The sequence below is a fragment of the Diadema antillarum genome, unplaced genomic scaffold (assembly GCF_040938485.1).
Source record: "Diadema antillarum isolate AM-2024a unplaced genomic scaffold, OU_Dant_1.0 scf00000134, whole genome shotgun sequence".
Taxonomy (NCBI): domain Eukaryota; kingdom Metazoa; phylum Echinodermata; class Echinoidea; order Diadematoida; family Diadematidae; genus Diadema; species Diadema antillarum.
In genome coordinates, this window is record NW_027271023.1 from 1,854,081 (window position 1) to 1,874,700 (window position 20,620).

At 39.7% G+C, this 20,620-nt stretch overlaps 1 protein-coding gene across 1 annotated transcript in view; it reads left to right on the forward strand.

Annotated features, from left to right (window-relative positions):
• The window catches only part of LOC139720829 (uncharacterized), a 76,312-nt gene that overhangs the window by 20,838 nt on the left and 34,854 nt on the right, over positions 1-20,620 (forward strand). Inside the window, exon 2 of the mRNA XM_071632165.1 lies at positions 18,164-18,313. Within this exon, the coding sequence (XP_071488266.1) occupies positions 18,164-18,313 (150 nt within the window). The remainder of the gene's footprint in view (positions 1-18,163; positions 18,314-20,620) is intronic.

The following is a 20,620-nucleotide window of genomic DNA, read 5'->3' on the forward strand; positions in this document are numbered from 1 at the left end:
TAAACCTGATACCAAGTTAGACCATGGAGCTACACAGCTCCATTGTTAGACACACGATCAGGGAGATCCTCCTCCCCACCCCTACTGTTTGTTTCTCCTTGATCTCCATTGATTTCATTCAAATCATACATGGATTAACTCCGTGTGGGTGTAACAGGAACGCACCTATACTCACACGCACACGCACACTTCTTAGCCAAGCAACTGATCAGATAAATCATTCGAAATCGGCGGCGGAACTTGGCTGCAATAATTGCAATTATTGTGATGAGCTATATTACTCTCGTACTATATCACCGACATGATTCACAACGTTCTGTTTGTAAAGTTTCGTTATCTTGAGTAATCGGATGCTCTCGATTACAAAGATACGAAAAAGAATCCACTCTCCTTAATGATTGATACATCAAAATCCATCCCGTCGTATTCATAGACAGATTTTCACCTCCGATATGATAATCTGGCACTTAGGGATGAATAAAAAGTTCAGGTACCATTTTATAGGAACTACACCGGGTCGTTTGTTTCATTTTATTCTATTTGGCTTTGTCAGCCTGAACGCGAAGTGGAATCGCACAAATGCAATCATAATCACAATCACAATCACAATCACAATCAAAAGTACAAGCAAGAATATACACATGATCATGATGTACGCATTTCGTGATATCTTGCCCTAGTAAAATCATTGATACATCCGAAACGCTTCGTCGTTAGAGACTGACATAGCAAATAGCATGGAGATTCCCTTCTATAGAAAAAAAAAAAGAGCGACGCAGAGAATGATTTTAAAGTGTAGCTTGGCTGCTTAAAATTATGGGTCGTTCATGAAGCAATCTCTTTATTTACATACGTTAGTTACCTTATTTGTGGTTTGCATTTGATACCCTTAACCGCCGGCAGCCCTAACTGGTTATTATGTTCTTCATTAGAACGACAGTATACCTTTACTAGCCCTTGGCTCGTTCCAAAGACGTGTTTCCGCTTTATGAAAGCATCTAATGCGAGGTTCATGTAAGAGCATTACAGAAGGTAAAATATCGCGGTCATGTGAAGGAAGTGTGAACTTGCAGATAAATCACGTACGCTGCATCCTCATTCATCTTTAACGGGTACCCCAACGGCGTAACAAAACCATTTTGGACTTCCTGCTATGTGTGGTGAGCTCAATGAAATCATATAAAGATATATAACACCCACTCAACGCAACCAGGTATGCCGAGTGGTGTTTAATATGTGGGCAGGCACATCGCTTTTATTCGGTCGTGAACTCTTTACAAAGAAGCCTCAAGAGTAGGCCATTGGGAGGAAAAATGACACACACGCACACACACACACACACACACACACACACATACACACACACACACACACACACACACACACACACACACACACACACACACACACACACACACACAAGAAGCTGTGAGAAGTGGGAAGCTACTCTATACTCCGATAAATCTTCCAGTAATGAAGAAATAACGGGCACATTAAAGAAACTTGACTTTTTGTTGCTAAATATATGTAGAGTCCCTTTACATTGCACATTTTATCAGAGTGTTGACAAAGTACAAGTAAGTTTATTTTTCGAGTTGTGCTTTTGGCGTTTGCTTTGTTTTCATTTGCAAGTGGAATTTAGCTTTGTTGTTTTTTCCCTCTTGTTTGTAACTCTTAAAATCCTCTAAGAGTTTCAAAATGGGAGAGCAATTTGTTTACCTCCTTCAGAATGAAGAGGAAATAATATTACTCTTTGAATGTGGATGTACTTTTCATCATAAGATTAAATTTTGTGCAATTCTCTCTTTTTTCGCTATATCTATTGTGATGTCATGAAGTTATGGCCTATTATCCAACGACGACAGCACATTATTTGTATCAAAACTTAAAAAAGAAATAAACAGAAGACTTAAAAAAAAATAGATAGGGTATCAAATATTTACCAATTTGTCTGATTTTCTTCACCTTTCACATATGTGTTTTACAGATAGTTTTACATTCACTTAATCCATACTCTTGTATAAGGTTAGTGTCCCTTTAAGAGTCTAAAATGTCTTCACTGAAATTAAAGTTGACGGCGCTCCCGACTGAGGCTACAATTATTACCATGCTCAGGAAATATACGATAGACAACACCGCTGTGACACGTTGCATCACACCATGCACACACGAGCCATTTACGATTTATACGGGGCTGCATTATTTTTTGACATTAAGTTTCTTTCTTTTAAAAGCAAACTAAGATTGAGATAAAACCAAACATATAACACTTTTAAAAAGAGCCTTGTCACTCGGATAGCCAAACAATAAACAAACGACTGATCTTCAAGTGAATTCGTTTTCCATTTCTCTCTTTTCATTTTGTGTCACTACAGTTGTCCAACTGAAGATCTTGTTATCGAGTTACCTATAAATATTTTGAATTACGCTTGCTTTATGTCATTGGAACATACGTCGTTTTTCTTCAATCAATCATAACAGTAAATGCATTGCCAAACTCTCATAAGTATTGGCTGCTGGCCTCCTTTGCGATACTTGATGTTCGTTATTGGATAATGGGTGAAGCATTGTTCCCTATAAAAAACAGATACAGTATACTGGCAGAGTGGCCAACTCCTTTGAAAAGATGTAGGGCGTATTTGCAGCAAGAGAGACGCCGGAAGGAAATACATCGAAATAATTGCCATGAAATTTGGCAGCCGCAGGTACTGCCTCTAATCTAAGGATAAGTTATTTCTTCATTTTCATTATAGTCTTTCTTCTTTTTTTACGGGAACGAGGAAAACAATAACGACGGATAACCTTATAATTGAACAAAATGTTAAAGAAAAATGTAAACAACAACAACAACAAACTCTGAGTGGTTAGTAAATGTTTTCAATGACCTTTGTGGTTCACATGTCTACACGGGACTCGCATTGCGTATAGCTGATCTTTCTGTAGGTCCAGGGAGGTGGACCCTGGTAGGTCGGACGTAAGCCTCACTGAAGCTTTGGGGAAGCATTTTGGTTGCCACGGACCAGCGATGGATACAATCTGATTACATTGTGAAAGAGGGTTATTCTTGTCTACACCACGAATCTGATTTCTACTTCTTTTTTAATAAAAGGATCAGTGCCAGCACTCATGAAAACAAAAGAGCCAGCGCATTCTTTCGTCAAGATAAGTGATCAAATGCTGATTCACGTCACGTCTTAAATCGGACTACCGAAGTCAAACTGAATGGAGACAGATATTTAGAATATAGCCTAAATGAAAGGCTAAGTTTCTGTCATTATGTTAATCGTGCCAAAATCAAGCTCGAAACACGCCCTCCGTTTTGCCATCTTCAAGCATTCCTGAAAAGGGGCGTTAAAAAGGAACCAGAAAGTGCATAATGTAATACAAGGGGTTTTGTTGACTCAAAGAGGCAGTCTTGGCAAAAGTTACTGAGGTCGTATCCGGGTTGATTTCGGTGCCACGCTTGTGCCACGTTTGTCTTGGAGCTGCGAACAATTTATGTGGGCGAAAGTTGTTACAGCCGTAAATTAAACCGCATTGCCTGAAAATTGTTTTTTGTTCCATAGTCACGTCGTGATCTCGACACTTTCAACACCCTGCGCCAGGTATTTTGATTACTGGCGAAAACTCACAACAAATGACACTGATATATGTCATTTCGGGACAATCAGCCTCTTGACAGACAGATTTGATTTGATGTATTATAACGAGGCTTTCGGAGAATGTAGAGCATCCACTTGAGTCATGAAGGACCTCGAGAGTAAATCACAAGCAGTGTATGATTTTGGCGAAGTTTCGATCTCGTAAGGGAACTCAACCGATCACTATAGGTATCATAATTCTGTCTCCATTAAAGGGATAGTATAGTATTGGTGGAGATGAGGATTGGGCTTTTATCTTTTTGCGAGATACCAAGAAATCACTTATGAAATAGTACAGAGCATACCATTCTAAGAGGAATTCAAAGTTTATTCGATGAAAATCGGTTTTGGAATGGCCGAGATATAAAAAAACCCAAAGTAAAACAAAGCGACCGCAATAAAAGGTGGGTGCCACCTTTTATTACGATTGCTCTGTTTCGGATATCTTAGCCATTTCAAAACTAACTTTTGTCACATAAACGTTGAATTTCTTTCATATTTCATATGAAGTTTTTCATTATCTCTCACACACACCCCCCCCCCCAAAAAAAAAAAAAATGTTAGAAAAGAGAAGTTAGGTGTCAACCAAAACTATACGATCCCTGTATAACCATTTCATGGCTAAAGATGGCTAAAGGCGAGACCATCGAGTGCAAAAGCTAGTATGACATTTTGAAACAGTGTTCCTGAGCGGGTTACCGGTTGAAGTTCTGTTTCATTCTTGCAAGCCTTTCCCATCTATATGATGACATTAAACCTATGAAAATGAGCTGCCCTGGAAGAGGCCTAAAGCCTTTTAGTACAGATAAAAATTATTGTTGCAACCAAGCTCCTGGTAGTCCGGGTTAACAAAGGAACGTTTGTCTCTAAAATGTAAAGCATCTTCTATTCAGAGAAAAACCATGGAATGACGTTTGTTTTATTTTGGTTTTGTTTTTGGTTTTTTTTTTCAACTCGAGCATAATCCATTCATGATTTTGTAGTTCGTTTCTTGTTTTGTCGTAAAAAAGATATCAAAACAAGTAAGCAGAATCCTACAGCAATTTAGACTGTCGGAATTGGGATAGTTTTACTGTAGGGAATATAGAGGGAGGTAAGGGCGTTGGATTATCGAGGAGGGAAGCCCGGTATGATATATTGCGAAATGCCCTAAGTACGACGTGAAGATCAGGATTCGAGGTATTTAGCTGCTTTGAAGCCTTTCCGAGGTATGCGGGAGATATGATACTAGTACCTGGGGCCCCCCACGCTACTTTTTTCCCCATTTGAACATGCTTTATCGTACAAATTTTTTCACTTGTATCACGTATCATGTATGCAAGTATCATAAAAGTCTTCTCATTGTTTTGGCATGGAACGCAGGAATGCAGAATCAAACCGAATGAACTCAGACCAAGCAACTATTTCACTTTGTACGTATGTTGTTGCTGTTGCTGCTGTTTTCTCCTCTCTTTTTTTTTTGCATATTTTTCCATTTCACAATATTGTTCGGTATGCCTATTACAAATCTCATTTCTTAACGTGTGCCTGTATTAATCATGGCTTGTATCAACTCTCTTCGTTCCAATTAACTCTTCACTGAATTTTCACATGAACAATTTCTTTATTTTGAAACGTCTTTTTTTACTTTTGAAGTGTAAGCCTGCGCGAGCGGGATCGTCTCACGAACCCAAGTGGATGTAGGTCACATCGAGATCGCTGGGGCGTCTTAGAATGCGCCGTAATGGTGACAACTCGATAGGTCTGAGTGTTTAGTGCCGGGAGGAACATCCAACAAGTATGCTGACTGTTCGTCAAACCTCATCCATGGAAATAGCCCATCTCTGAAGAAAAAACAATATTAAAAGGGAAATACAACGAAAAGTCAAATAGGAAAGAGTATTAGTAGTTTAATCATGACTAGACTTTCCCTTGAACACTCGGGGACAAACGAGAGGAGGCCTCGAAATCTTTGGGCAATATTTGAGACGCCAGACTTTAAAGGACAAGTTCCCTCAAATGTATGCGTGGCTTGGGTGAATGCAGCAATATCAGTAATAATGATAATAATGATAATGATGATGATAATAATGATAATGATGATAATAATAATAATAATAATAATAATAATAATAATAATAATAATAATAATAATAATAATAATAATAATAATGATAATAATGATAATAATAATAATAATGATAATAATAATAATAATAATAATAATAATAATAATAATAATAATAATAATGTCTTATTTATCAAGGGTAGCCTCTTCAGTGTTGCCACTGCTCTACCAGAGGGCCCATTAGTATTACCCTAGCGTTGCCAGGTACCCATTTATACACCTGGGTCGAGAGGGAGTGGGTAAAACATCTTGTCCAGGGACGTTAGCACTGGGAGGTATTCGAACTCGGGTCCTCCGATCGGGAGTCGGGAGTCTTATCCACTATGCCACAGTGCCCCCACATCAGTGAAAGTTTGAAGAAAATCGGACAATTCATTCAAAAGTTATGAAGTTTAAAGTTTTGGTGCCGCCATCGCTGGATGAGAAATAAGAAGACTGCAGGACAACGGCAGGAGAATTCCGCAAAATTTCATTTGTTATGAAAGGTACACATTCCTTCGACTTTGTACTAAAACATGGTGAGGGTAATATTGTTCCCCCGGCTTTCTTAAAGAGGTAAGTCGAGTGCTGTTTTATTTTGCAGGAAATATGAAAATATGCATAATGCCATTGATATCTTCTTTATCTCTTTGTCCTCCAGTGATGTCACAAACTGTTGTAGTCTTCTCATCCAAAGATGGCAGCACTGAAACTCTAAAATTCATAACTTTTGAATGGATTGTCCGATTTTTCCCTAAACTTTACTGATGTGTTCTACTACTATTGCTGCATTCAGTCAATCCATACACATATTTGGGTGAATGTTTCCTTTAAGAGTTTCTTCGCGTATAGTGGTGATAGGGAGAAAGCGATAGGTGGAAATATGGCAAAGTCGTTCTTAGGATGGTTTGACCGCCCACAGGGTCATGGTATGCGGAGTGACGGGAGATATGACATGTTTTGAAGTAGACAGATGAATGTCATGAAGAGATATAGCAGGAGCAAGGGGAGAGAGAGAGAGAGAGAGAGAGAGAGAGAGAGAGAGAGAGAGAGAGAGAGAGAGAGGTTAATAAGGCAGAACGTGCACAGCCCACAGGAAGTGAGTTCACGGTATAACCCTTGCGCATGTCTTATTTTGACCCCCCTGCACCACAGACTTTCAAATAACATGGAAAGGTCTTGTGATGAAGCATTCTTTGCTGAAGAAGCCATCTCTGTAATCATTGTATTAAATGAGATGTATTGAGAGCTATTGATAAACATTGTTGATAAATCACTTTCACTTTTATGTTCTAGCAATTAATGTGAAGCATAAAACGATAAAAAGTCTAGATCCTCATTTTGCTTGAGGATTCTTTTCGTTTCAGAGTCAATGGCAATTACACAAACATCTGCATTTGACCATTATTTTGCACATGCGCAAATCACAACCGTGAACTGATATCCCTTATGAGATGGACATAACAAAAATACATTGACTTCTAGACAAAGACAGCACCGAACGGGGATACATGGGAGAGCTGTGAATTTAACAACTTGAAACGTTTAATAAATCCCGGATGGATTCATGAAGACACATTTCCATTATGGCTCTTATCTGATCAGTTTTGTTATCATGTAACCGAAAATACCATTCAGCCGATATATACATTCGTGGTCGAGCAGAAGACTGAGATCGTTATAATGATAAGACATTTCAGGTTAAAAGTTCATCGTGGAAGGAAAGGAACTGTGGATCAAACGTTTGCTGTGCAGGATTATCAATTAATTATGTAAGTACAAGTGACTCTGATGATTGTTCTTCAAAATATTCAAATTTTGACAGGTTGAACGAATTTGATTAATATTTACATTTACATTTTTTATGATTTGAGTGTTTGTGGTATGTGAGTGGGTAAGTGTATTCTGTGCTTTAAAACGAATGGTTTTCTTAATTCGCGAGATTAAATTGTTTGCTATTCTTTTATCTTGAAGGAAAACTCATGTAGAATGTTTTCGCTGGTTTTCACCGGTATACATCAATATATCCTATGAGATGCTACTTTCTTCATGAGAGTGATGCTATTTCATTAATACTCCTCGTGGATAACCATGGAAACAAGCCCAAGAAAAACTCCAAAACAGTGGAAAGGGGGGGGGGGCAAGGTGAAGATGAGTTAAAGGGCTTTTTACACTTGTACATTTTTGCTTAGCCCCGGACCAACGGTGGGGCTAAGGGGGGGGGGGGGGGGCCTTAGCCCCACCGTTGGTACGGGACTATCCTTAGCCCACTTTCTGTTTACACTCGTTTTTGCCAAAGTGGGCTAGCCCCACCGATAGTACGGTACTATCTGGCCCTGCAAAATAGCAGGGGTTAGCACCGCAATTGCGGTGCCAAGCAAGTGAGTGTAAACAGAACGAAAAAATAATCCTGGGCTAAGCGACGGAGACGAAGTCCGACCCTCACTGACCAATCAGAAACGAGGTAATCAAGTGCTGCCGGTGCGTGCGTGTACGTGTACAGTACACAGCGTAATTATGAATATTCATGTGGTTTGGAAAGTCCGGGGCTAAGAAATACGAGTGTAAAAAGGTCAGTTTTCTCCTTAGCCCCGGACAAGAGATAGTACGGGACTAATTGGCGAGTGTAAAAAGCTGAAAAAAATTGGTACGGGACTAACGATAGTCCTGGGTCAGAGAAAGTCCGGGGTTAAGAAACACAAGTGTAAAAAGCCCTTTAGAGAGGATTGAGGGAGGGGTAGGGTGGTGGAAGAGTACAACTGAGGTCAAGCACTCTGTCGCCTGGGACACTAATTGATGTCATATTGCGGTTGTGTTTTCAAAATAACGGAATACCATCAACGCTCGTTGGCGACCATCATCCAGTTACGAAGAAAGAAACAAAAATTCGATTCCAGCTGAAAATCTTTTCAATAGTCCCAAGTGAACCTTCTCATGAAAATAAATGACGGAAATAAATCAGAACAATGATGCTAGTTGCTGCCCACGTTCATGTCCTCTCCACTGATGGACTGTATGATTATTTTAGCAGATTGTAGCAGGTTTGAACGTTCTCCAAATTGTCACACTGTGTTGTCTGAAATTATAGTTACGCACTCAAAGTGACTTTCTGTTGCTTCGAGCGTTTCTCTTGTACATAACAAAAAAGGTGACATCTCCCCCCCCCCCCCGACATGTTGCACGTGCTAGATATGTGACCGAAAATCATGTGAAGCATCATACGTTTGCGCAAAATCGAGTTGAAAAATTGTGGGTTGATGACAGAGGTACATCAGCTGATTTGCATAATGTGATTGTGACCATTATCGTTAATCGGTGAGAGAAAGGATACTAAACAGTTAAATGTGCTCATTATTATGTCTTACGTGTTTACTCTATGTATAAGTCATCTTGGACATAATGTAGGCCTACACCCCGTTCGAAATTTGGAAGAAATTTAAAGGTACTATTTACCATTGGGAACAGTTATTTTAGGAAATGTTCGCGTTATCACATTTGATGCATATGTGTAGGTCCGTTGCAGCACAAAACATTATCATAACTATTGTTCACGTTTTGTACTTTTCACAATGTTTAGCATTGATTATACTGACTGGCATTTTTACATTGTGTTTTTTTTCCGGGTCCCTAGGTCACATTTTAGAACTACACGTACATGTATTTTAAAGAGAAGCTGGGTTTCTGTTTCATCTGCAAATGGCAAATAATAGATGTCGGCAATCCACAATGTTTTTGAGGTACATTATATATTATTACCAGATGGGTTCGATTTTGCCTTGTTACATATCAAGTGTAGCTCATGCTATGCCATGGATGGCAGGAAAGAAAGGGAGAGAAAGAGAGAGAGAGAGGGGGAGGAAGAGGCGGTCGCAAATGATCGTGATCTATTCGTCAAGTTCTCGGCCACATTCATCATATTTCACAACGTCAGTTAGTGTTTATTTTGAAATGACACCGGCATTTTGATTTAAAACACTGTTGTCATGACCGTTTACACTCTGTCTTTTGCGTTTGTGGCGCGTCATGATTGCCCAGCGTGAAAATGAGCGATTTCAAGAAGTTCGTTCTTCTGTCTGAGGGATAGCAGACCACACTGTAGTCTGGGAAACGAAACCTCATCATAAACTATGGAAATACTATCTTATAGAAGAGAAGGCATTTTGGATGGGGAATGTCCGCGTTTATTTCCTTGTTTTCAGGTGTTCTTTATGACAAATTCAAAACGAAAGCAGACTTTTTTTTCTACCTCCTTTCAAATTGTTTAGGCATGCACTGCTACTAAGTATATTCCCTATTCCCACAAGATCAATGATGTGTAACTAATGGCGTAGTTGTTCATTTGCAATCCTGTACAACCCGTGTTTTGTCTTCGGAACGAAAGTTGCTTATTGTTTATTCGGCCCTCTCTTACGTCATCAATTCACTTTACTGCCAGAGAGTAATAAATGTATCAGTGAGTTAAATTTCGAGATTACGAGAAAAGTGATTCTAAACCGTGCAATTCCCGTAGCGTATCGTCATCATACAGTATTTCGCCCATTGATCTTCATCATCTTAAGAATTATAAAAGTGCGACCCTATTTACATGGAAGACTTTTAAAGACCCTTCTGTACCCCATCCACCATAACTCTACATAATGACCAACCAATATAATAATCTCTCTCTTCTCCCACCCCTCTCTCTCTCGCTCTCACTCTCTCTCTCTCTCTCTCTCTCTCTCTCTCTCTCTCGCAAGCGCAAAAAAAAATAAACACACACACACACACTTTACATAAAACGAAATCACGCATGTGATTTTCGAAGTCGTCATACTTTGCCCTCAGATACCTGACTGGTTCTGTATTCACGATGCACTCTTTGTGACCTAATGGCGCAGTGGTAAAGGCCACGGGATCTCAATGATGACGTCTGTGGTTCGAGTCTTGCAAGAGCGGTAATGCCCTTGAGCTAGGCACGTTATCCTCATTACCTAGGTAGTCCCTTGCGCGGGACTCATCAAGGCCGTTGATATATCGGTTGCTTACTTTTGATTGCGTGTTTTATTGCCGAGAGAAATATGTCCAAACTGAATCCATCATGGACCTACTCAAACGGCTATTTCAGTTATTTTAATGACTGTTGATTTTTAGCAGATTATAATGTCTTTTGTTTCCTCTCCCACCCACGTGACCGCAATTAGGCAGCATTCCCGGGTTTTTTCACTAGAAAGGAAAAAAAAGTAGAGGTGGAATGATATCGAAGCTGTTGAAGGATTTACGATGTTTTTCTCAATCATGATGTGTTGACAGAATCTACAGAAACAACAGAAGCCAAAGTAAAGTTCCCTAAGAACCTGACATCGAAATGTGTCTCACCGAGGGCTCTTCAGACTGTTTATTTTCCAAACCAAAAATCATTTTTCATCTCCGACACATACACAAAAAACCCCGAAGAAATATATATTTTTTTTTTTCAGGTATTGAAAAATGAAGTTAATGGTGCGAGGCAAGCAGGTAGGACGAGAGAGCGAGGGAGGAAGAGAGAGAAAGACAGAGGGAGAGAGGGAGAGAAAGGGGAGGGGAGATAGGAAGAAAGACGGGAAAGGGGGAGAAAACAAGATTGAATATGAGCGTATGTGTGTGAGACAGGTCATTGTAAGAGGTGGAGTTGGAGTTCATGGACCGATATTACACATACTGTAGATTGGCGGGAAACAAGAAGTAAAACAAACAAAACAAACAAAACAAAACATGACAAAACAAAAAGAGGGATCAAGGATTAGGGGACGGAGAGTTAGGAGAAATTGATTTTTGTTATAGGCCTATGTGTGTGGTGGTTGTTTTTATCACGATACAAAACATGCAAAGAAACACAATGATACGTTTTTACAAAAGGGTCGTCGCGTAAAATTGCCGTTCTTTTCCTTTCCCTTCTTTTCTTTTCCTTCTTTTCTTTGAAAGTGAAATGTTATGGAGAGACTTATCCTGAAACCACGTGTATTTATCAAGTGTAACATTACCTCTATAGCAGCTGTGTTGCATGTGTTGCCAATGGCGTTAAGACGTATGAGCTTTGTGAAAGGGTTGGTTGACGACGAAGAGGATAATTTGCTATTGATTTTTATTAAATGTGCAATAGCATGCTTTCGTCAAAAGAAGTTTGCTCGTAACAGCTAGAAGCTTGCCTATGATTTTTCGTAGACTTGCGTACGTGTCTTTGGCACCAACTCGCACTTGCCCGAAAAACTCCTGCTACTACAGATTATCGAAGAAATACTCAAAAGATGAAATGAATTGATCACAACTGCATATCTTTGGTTTAAGAGTATCCATCTGTGTAAAAACTCATGAAGGTTAGTGTATATTCAACAAAAATTGCTTCGCTAGCAATTATCTTGAAGTGACTTGTGGATCATTCATTTCTTTTGTTGAAAATGAATAGGGGTCAAATTTAAGTCGTATAGACAAACCTTACTATATTTCAACATACATAGAAGGAAAAAAAAAAGGCAAAATACCCAGTTTTTTCCAGACTTTGAACCTCCTAGCGAGCGATAAGTGAAGATGGTTGCAGTGGGGTAATGTAAACTGTGGTCTCGTTGAGAGGACCACGGAGATTATCGCAGGGTCTCTCAGCCACGCAGTGATTGTCTCACACATGGCGCTTCATACTTTTTTTTTTCTTTTTCACGTCCCCGAGACATGGGGCTCCGCAGATAAGAGAACCTGATACAGTTACTGTATCACCCGTATCTTGAGGTGAAGACGAGTAAACAGTGAGGTTGTGTTAATGTGGATAGACAGAGAGGAAAAGAAACTAACTTTTGATATAACACTGGGTTTGTATAATAGGCCCTATCAATGCAGTGATCGATTACAGGAGTCCCATGTCGGGTCAATGAACGCTGAGACGATAAGAAGGCCCGCCCCTTTGTTTCAAACTGACTGTCGATAAGCTCGCCGAGAAAGAACGATATTGTCTCCCAGGCAAGGAACATGTTCAGTGAATCAAAGGAATTATTTCCTACTTAGTGTAAACGTTCGATGAGACCACCTGTTCTGTCTGATAACACATTCATAACAAACGTATCATTACTATCACTTGAAAGAAGAGCGACAAGGAAGTAAAACAAACTAGGTAGAGACAACAAAATACCCGATTCGTCAATCCGGCTCGTACATCACGCTGTCTAGAAGTGACGTTAACTTTCGCCTATGCCAAGGAGTTATAACAAACACCGCTCTCAGTGGACAAGCATCTTTGGGATGTTATCGATCATTCCACTGTACACGTGTGCATCTCGTTCAACAGAAATGTATATTTTCAGCAGCTAAACATGTTCATCAGGGAATTGCCGTTATTGAAAACGCGTCCTCTTTCCATTCTCCCTCTCCCAGTATAATCGCATGAGGGCGTAAGTGCACATTAAAAGCGGAAGATAATGCCCGGGGATAATGCACGAAAGCAGAAAAGTTTGTGGTGGTGACTATCAAGCATGTGTGTTATATTGATGTGTGTGTGTGTGGGGGGGGGGGGGGTCTAAGGATTAAAATGAAAGGAAATTAGCTCCTCTCTTCGTGTCTATCTTTTCTGCTTATTTCCTTGCCTTCATTTTGTCTCGTCTTCCTCAAATATCCTTCACCTCGTTCGCTCCCGTACTATACTTTCGTCACACTGTGATTTCCTTTTTTGCCAAAAGTAATTTATGGACCTGTTGAGCTAGTAGTGATTCCCCTCTCCTTTTGCCATTGATTGAGTATCTAATATTCAAAATATATGTTCAATATATATATGTTCCTGCTGGAAATGGGAAAAAATAAATGAATAAAAATGAAAATAATGTTCTGTGTCTTATGGAGCTAGTTCCATGATTTTCTCATCTTCGTCATACATTTAGGCCTACTGCATGTACTACCCTCTTTTCCGTCTATCACTTATTTCTTCCCAATTATTCTTCTCTTCTCGACTCCATATCAGTAAATAACTTTAACCGTATACAGCGTCGCTATTCACGGTGCAAAAACGAATGACTGTAATCATGGCCCAGCTTGATTCGTCGTTGTCCGCGTGTCCCGTCCCCATGCCGTTCATCGCGAGACGGTTTACTGTCTTCACTTTGGTTTCGTGTTCTTGTCAATTGTTTCCACGTGTCCATGATGTGGTAGTTATGAGCCCATCCCAGAGGTCCAGGATCATCAAGTCGTGCTGTTTTTGCCCGCTCTGTGCACACTTCTGAGCGATGTTTTCTTTCCCTCCTGTAACTCGTGCCTTTCCCCCCGCCACGGACCCGTCGTCCAGCCTGCATTCCTAAGATGTGAAATTGCAGCACCTTCATATTCTACAAGGACAATGTACCACTTATCGGCGTGTTGCACGGAAGTGAAATATCCCATAGAATAATATCCCTAAAGAGTGTATTACATAACGAAAGCCGAGCGACGTGATAAACACAAATTTATGTTATGCTGATATTTTAGCATCCGTTTCATATCGTAAGGCTTCATACACAATAATAAAGGTACCTTTCTGTGTCTGATATGATTATAGGGACGTACCCGGAAGCCTACTTGTTATCAGAACTTCACAAGACTTACCGGACAAAATTGAAGGTTAATATGGGAGGTCGCAAACTTCAGGGAATCTGACATATACCACCCAAAAAGGAAATCATAATTTTCCCCTTTCCTGTGTAGAAATTTTGTATTAAAAAATGAAGCCAGGACACACACATGGCGCGAACGCAATGCTCTCGGGCTTTGGACTTTTATTGGGCCCTAAGCAAACAACACAATATGATGTCAGCTAGCCAGGGAAAAGGGGGAGGTTTGAGGAAATTGAACCACTCTTCTGTGTTCTTACCCTTAACGCCCCAGGGTTATGGGCAGGATGTACAAACACCTCCCGCTGCTACCACCACAAAAACCGTTTGCTAACAAGATTCAATATTTTCGTATGCCCTTCCTCCCATATTCGTCCACTCGCCGTCGAATATTAACAGCCGATACAGCGAGAGGTTAACGCGTGATAATCATTGACAGATCGGCGACTTTTCTTGACCGAAGCGAATGAAAGAGAGAGAGAGAAAGAGGGGAGAGAGAAAAAAAAAACAACAACAATACCGATAATCCGATATATCTCGAAAACGTGGGCAAGGCTTATTACCAGATCTACAGCTGTCAAAATCTGATAATGATTAAGAAAAATGATGTTCCAAACTATATTGCTGCTCGCTTACCAGTGATCATGTAGCTCACCAGTGACCTGACATCTTTTTAGAAAGTTCCTTTCTTCAGATAGGGAATATCATATGGTCTAGTACAAAATAGAATAGAATAACAAAACAAAACAAGACAAAACAAAACAAAACAAAACAAAACAAAACAAAACAAAACAAAACAAAACAAAACAAAACAAAACAAAACTCTCCGTAGAGAGGTGGGGCACATTCGTGACATTATTTTAGCTGCAAGCGATGTTGTGTGTGTGTATGCATGTGTGTCTCTGGGCGTACGTATAACATTATGTTTGTTGAACGAAATGTTAGCGCAGGATCCAATGCAAGCATGCATGTGTAAACTTCCACTGACTAATTTGATTCAGGAGATACGATCTGCAATGAGACAGAAAACGCGCCCTGTTCATCATCCAGTTTACTGTTTACTTCCACGAGGCTACAGACGAGATGACGAACCGTGGTCCGTGTCCGTGACCTCGGCCTTTCGTCACCCCTGGCTCACTGCATCAGTCATCTCTGTCTGACAACATCACTCCGGAGAGATGGAGCGCGTGCTCATTGAGGAGCCGGAGAAGAAAAAGGGGGAGAAGGGGGAGCGAAGGGGGCGGTAGAGGGGTAAATGGTTTGGGTGTGACGCAACTGCTACTCTGGAAGAGAATTTCTCGAATTTTGCGTCTTCTTTCGATGACACAGATTTCATCCCGTGTCTCGACGATCGTGAAATTCTATGTGTGTCAATGCCTACCGTGGGATTTCCAAGTCACTCATCGAAAAAAGAAACCTCGGATAACCTGGTCACAGGGACTGGAACAAATTCGAGTTTTCCGATAGCAGGATAAAGTGGAATCCCTTGAAGTTCAAAGGTCAATGCTGAACAAAAACAGTGCCCTCATATCATGGAGGTGGGATTGAGTGATCCCTGTGAAGATGTTGCTGTGCAGGTAGAAGTGTAAATTTACAGTCTGACAGTCATGCGATTCTGTCATCATTTCACACCATTTCGCTCTTTATTTTCTCTTAGGAATAGTGTGACGTGATTTTGGATTTACGTTCTCCTTTATCTGTATTACCTGGTTCTTGTGTATCCCCTTGGGCGTTTTGAAGCCGTATCCCAATTTTCTCAGAAATTCATATCTTAGGATTTTCCTGATTCCCATGAAGATACGAGCCAGGATGGTCGTAATAACAAAGTTCCACTGTAAAGGGGGAAAACGACGACGACAACAAGAACACCACCAACAACAGCAATTCCCATCAGAGTCTGAGACCAGTGTCCGCCATACAGGTCATGTTTGCATTGATTTGGCCGGTGATATTCAATCATTAAATGAACTTTATCTGAAGGGACAAGGCTGAGTGGTAGCAGTTATTCTATCATGTTTATAGGTCTGATTCATGGGAAATGTCAGAAGTAAACGGATAAAGAGCAGCTTATACACCGAGTTAATAATACATTGCAACTGATCATGTGATAATCACTAATAGAATATTCCCAAGCATGCATGAAATATTGACAAGTTCTGTTTCTCTTCTATTCATATTTGTCAAATTCCACGTCATGACTTCGGAAGCCACAGACATTAATTGATTTTACATTTTTATATCTGGACCTTTAAAAGACACATTAATCCACCAATTTAGCAGTGCCTCATGGAGTATCAACACACGTACCATGTCGATGGATGTTGTTAAAACTCTCTTCAGTAGTAAAACGTTTGTTTGAACTAAGCCCCCGATAGATTTGCTTACATCATTGCTCATCAATTAACCATGACAACATTGCCATAATACTTATTTCCTGCATGATAGGAAATATAAAATTAGGAACCTACATAGTAATGATTCGTAAGCAGAAATAATGCCGGGTTCATTATATGTTCAAATGTGGTACATACCAAGGGCTTTTCCTGACAACCAGGAAATTTGTTTCGGTTTGTTTGAGGCTTTCCCGACAAATCAACATCTAATTCACACAGAGTTCATTAAGAGTACATAGAAATGCCTTACGTAATGTGCAGGTAGATGGAACAGCGTGTTTCTATGTTCTTAAAGGAAAAAAACAATATGCATGATATTTGAATTCACTCATTATCTATCCTACTGACACGCTAGCTACATACACTCATGTCACACGGCTGTGCATTTTGTATGAACCATCCTGTGGCCTTTACACATTGGACATGTAGGATGGTACTTTGGACGCGCAGTGGGTATTAACATATTTGGAATGCCTCAGATTACTCCTACCCATTATTACTCGTCTGTACCATCGCTTGTTTCCCCAATACCCCCTTTCTGACGATGAAGTGATATTGGCTGTAGGAGTGACAGACAAGCCATGTCACACATTTTCGCCCGTTCGATCATGCCCTATTATTTCTCATTCTGTGTTGTCTTCAAATAAAGCCCCACTGATCCCTGCTCTGATCTAGTTTCTACCCCTATGGACGCGGCGCGAGTTGTCAGGGGATGGTGCGTGAGGTGCTCCCATTGGAATGGGGGCAGGGAGCGGCGTATCGAATGAACAGTTGTTGTAATGAATACGTCGGCTGAAGTATCAGGTGGTAGCTTCCGCTTGTCAGTCAACATGGTCACTTTGACGAAACAAATCGTCACGAGTAGTAAAGGGTCAGTCCTATTCCCCATCTGACTCCCTGTGGACATGATGGAGAATTCAGTAACTCCTACCACCAGTAGTGTAGAATGAGTCCTTCACCTTTCTTGGTGTTCCGAAGTTCTCGTAACAGTCACTCAAGTACTGAACTGTTATCACGCTTATAAGTACTTTCGTAGAAACAAGCTATCCTCTTTGAAGTGTAGGGCATACACTTCCAAGTCATGAGTAGGTGCCTACTTGTACTTTCATGAGTATCCGACTACGTGACTCTTTTCGTCCTTAACCGAACATTTCGTAGAGCAAACGGCTTTTCATTGAAACTACTCGGAACGAGATAATCAAAACGTGAAAGCAACAAGCTCTTCCCATATGATTGATATCACGGAAGAATTACAAGACATATCAATGTCGTTATGCAATATATTTCCTTGCTTGAAATTGACATGATAATCCGAGTAATCTTATTTCTGTCGACATCCTTCATTGTAACCCATGTTGCAGAATGAACATAATGGTATGTTATAGGCCTACATTAATATCTTTGCATGTTTTTTCTCCCATTTCAAACTTTCTTTCATCATTCTATCTTTTCCTCGTCGTGCAGGATGGCGACCATGGAGTTCGTGGTCATCGTGCTCGGTGAACTGCGGGGGCGGATTCCAGCATCGGCGAAGACTGTGCGATCGCGATGTGCCGAACGCGTGCGAGGGAGAGGCTCGGCAGAAGCGGAAATGCAACGAATTCGAATGCGGAGGTACTTCACTTTCTTTTTATTCTTGCGGACACCAAAAATTGCAACTAACAACAATCAAACAAATGAATATAATGTTACAGCCCCATTCTTATTAGTGAAAAAGTCCAATCCTATTGACTCTAATGAATAAGTCAGACTCAAACAAGAAGAACCTCCTTTAATGTTAAACTTTCATTTAAATCTAACCAAAAATTTAAACTTGTCCAGTGGATATAATTGCGCCTGACTTTCGATTTTCGTGTTTTTTTATCTTATTTTTATTTTTTTGGTTTTGTTTTCACAAAGCAGCAATACTGGGAAGATCATACCAGCAAATTCTAAGAAGTGACATTGTCATCACACATAAGTTTTTGACCAATTTGCACATTAAAATCTCAACCAATTTCCTTGCCGGTACGGGTTATTGTTAAATGATATGTACCGTTTTTTTCTTGAGTTATTATTATTTTTTAAATCATATTTATGTGTGTGTGTTTGTGTGTGAGCACGTGTGTGTGTTTATATAGGTGTGCATATGTGTATATACATATTTTTTGTGTATGTCACGTAAATTAAGAACCCCGACACATTTCTTCTAATTTTTGTAAACCATAAAGATCATCTACACATTATGTATTACTGACGCACGTGTGTCTTTTGAACCTGTGTGTGTAACAAGAAATATCATAATTTTATAAGACAGGTGATAATGAGCATTAGAACCCCCAAAATGTCTTTCATTCCTATAGTTTATTATTAAATATCACTATTACTATTGTTGCTTTTTTTTCCAAGGGGGAATTCGGTGAGGGTTGGGGATATGCATTCACACATTATTGATCTATCATTCATGGTGTCAGTGGGGATAGCGTAGCTAGGGCCTATATAAGTGTATTTTTACCAGTCGAAAGACATCTTCTTCCAATCCGGAAGCCGTAGTAAAAGATAAAGCAGCTATTTCATTATCGGATCGGTTAAAACTTCGATTGCTTTCTGCTGATACGGCACTTAGCGAGCACTTGGCCGTACGTGAAGAAATGCTCAAGTTGGATTGCAGTCACTGATGTAAACAATCAAAAATCTTGAAAAAAAAGAGATTATCTTTCCATTACACTTATCATCTTGATGAAATATTCCACATGAACACACTCGCACACGCACACACACACACATCCACACACTGTCACACTGGCTGTACGATTATACGCACGCCTCACGAAGACTGGGCACATTATCATTGTATCAATATATTGGGTATCTGTTTTATCACACCAGAAGCAGTAATTTCTCGTTCATAGTGATTTTATAATATACAATTAATGGAGATTGAAAACAACATGTTTAGCTCTTACTCGAGTCAGGGAACCTATAGATCAAAGTACACTCTGCCTTCCTCTACCAGTAAATACACTTTGATGTTGTTTTTCTTTTCTTATACACATTACTCTTTGTAACTAACCAATGCGGAGAACCTCGAGATGGAAATCTTCTTCCTTTTTATAGGTTGTCCTTAGCCATTGGTTGCTGATTGTGCCATTGTGTGAAATGTATACTCTTAAGATTATGTCACAATTATTATTGTTTAGTGTTCCTGGAAGCAAAGGAAGAGGTATCTTGACATGATTTCATAGCATGATATAGCATAAAATAACGCAATATTAACGTTATTGAAGCACTTTTATAAGAACTAATGTAGGATCTAAACCCTATGTTCTTTAAGCGGACACAAATAGACAAAAATCAACAATTTTATTTTCAAAATGTAACGATTCTGCAGATTTCTCGTAACTTGATAGACTTGTAACCAGGCGTTTCTTGCTACCATCCTCTAATCCAGGAATTCCAGAGGTAATTTGCTGTCGAAAAAAAAAATCATGTTGTCCTCATTCAATTGGCAGTGGCGGATCTACAGGGGGGGTTTAGGGGGTTTAAACCCCCCTCTTGGGCTGCCAAGTAAAAAAAAAATAAGAACATACAAACAAACAGCAACTAATTAGTCAATTATTTGAAGACCAAAATCAACAATAAAGGCACTTTTCTTGCGTAAAAGCTGTCAATTTTAAAACTGAATATGCAAAATTTTCGCCCCTAGCGGGGCGAAAATTATAATACACTATCAATATACATTATCATATCTTTATACACTACTATTTACTTTATGAGTAAATTTAGTGTATAGATGGTAGCCTCGCGTCCTCGAGTGTGCCCCGTGAAACATACCTTTAGTAAAGCCTACTTTTTTTCTTTTCTTCTATGCTTTCTTGTAATACAAGAATAATTTTCATTGCTCAAACAATGCGATTACGTTTTAGCTTTTAATGAATACAT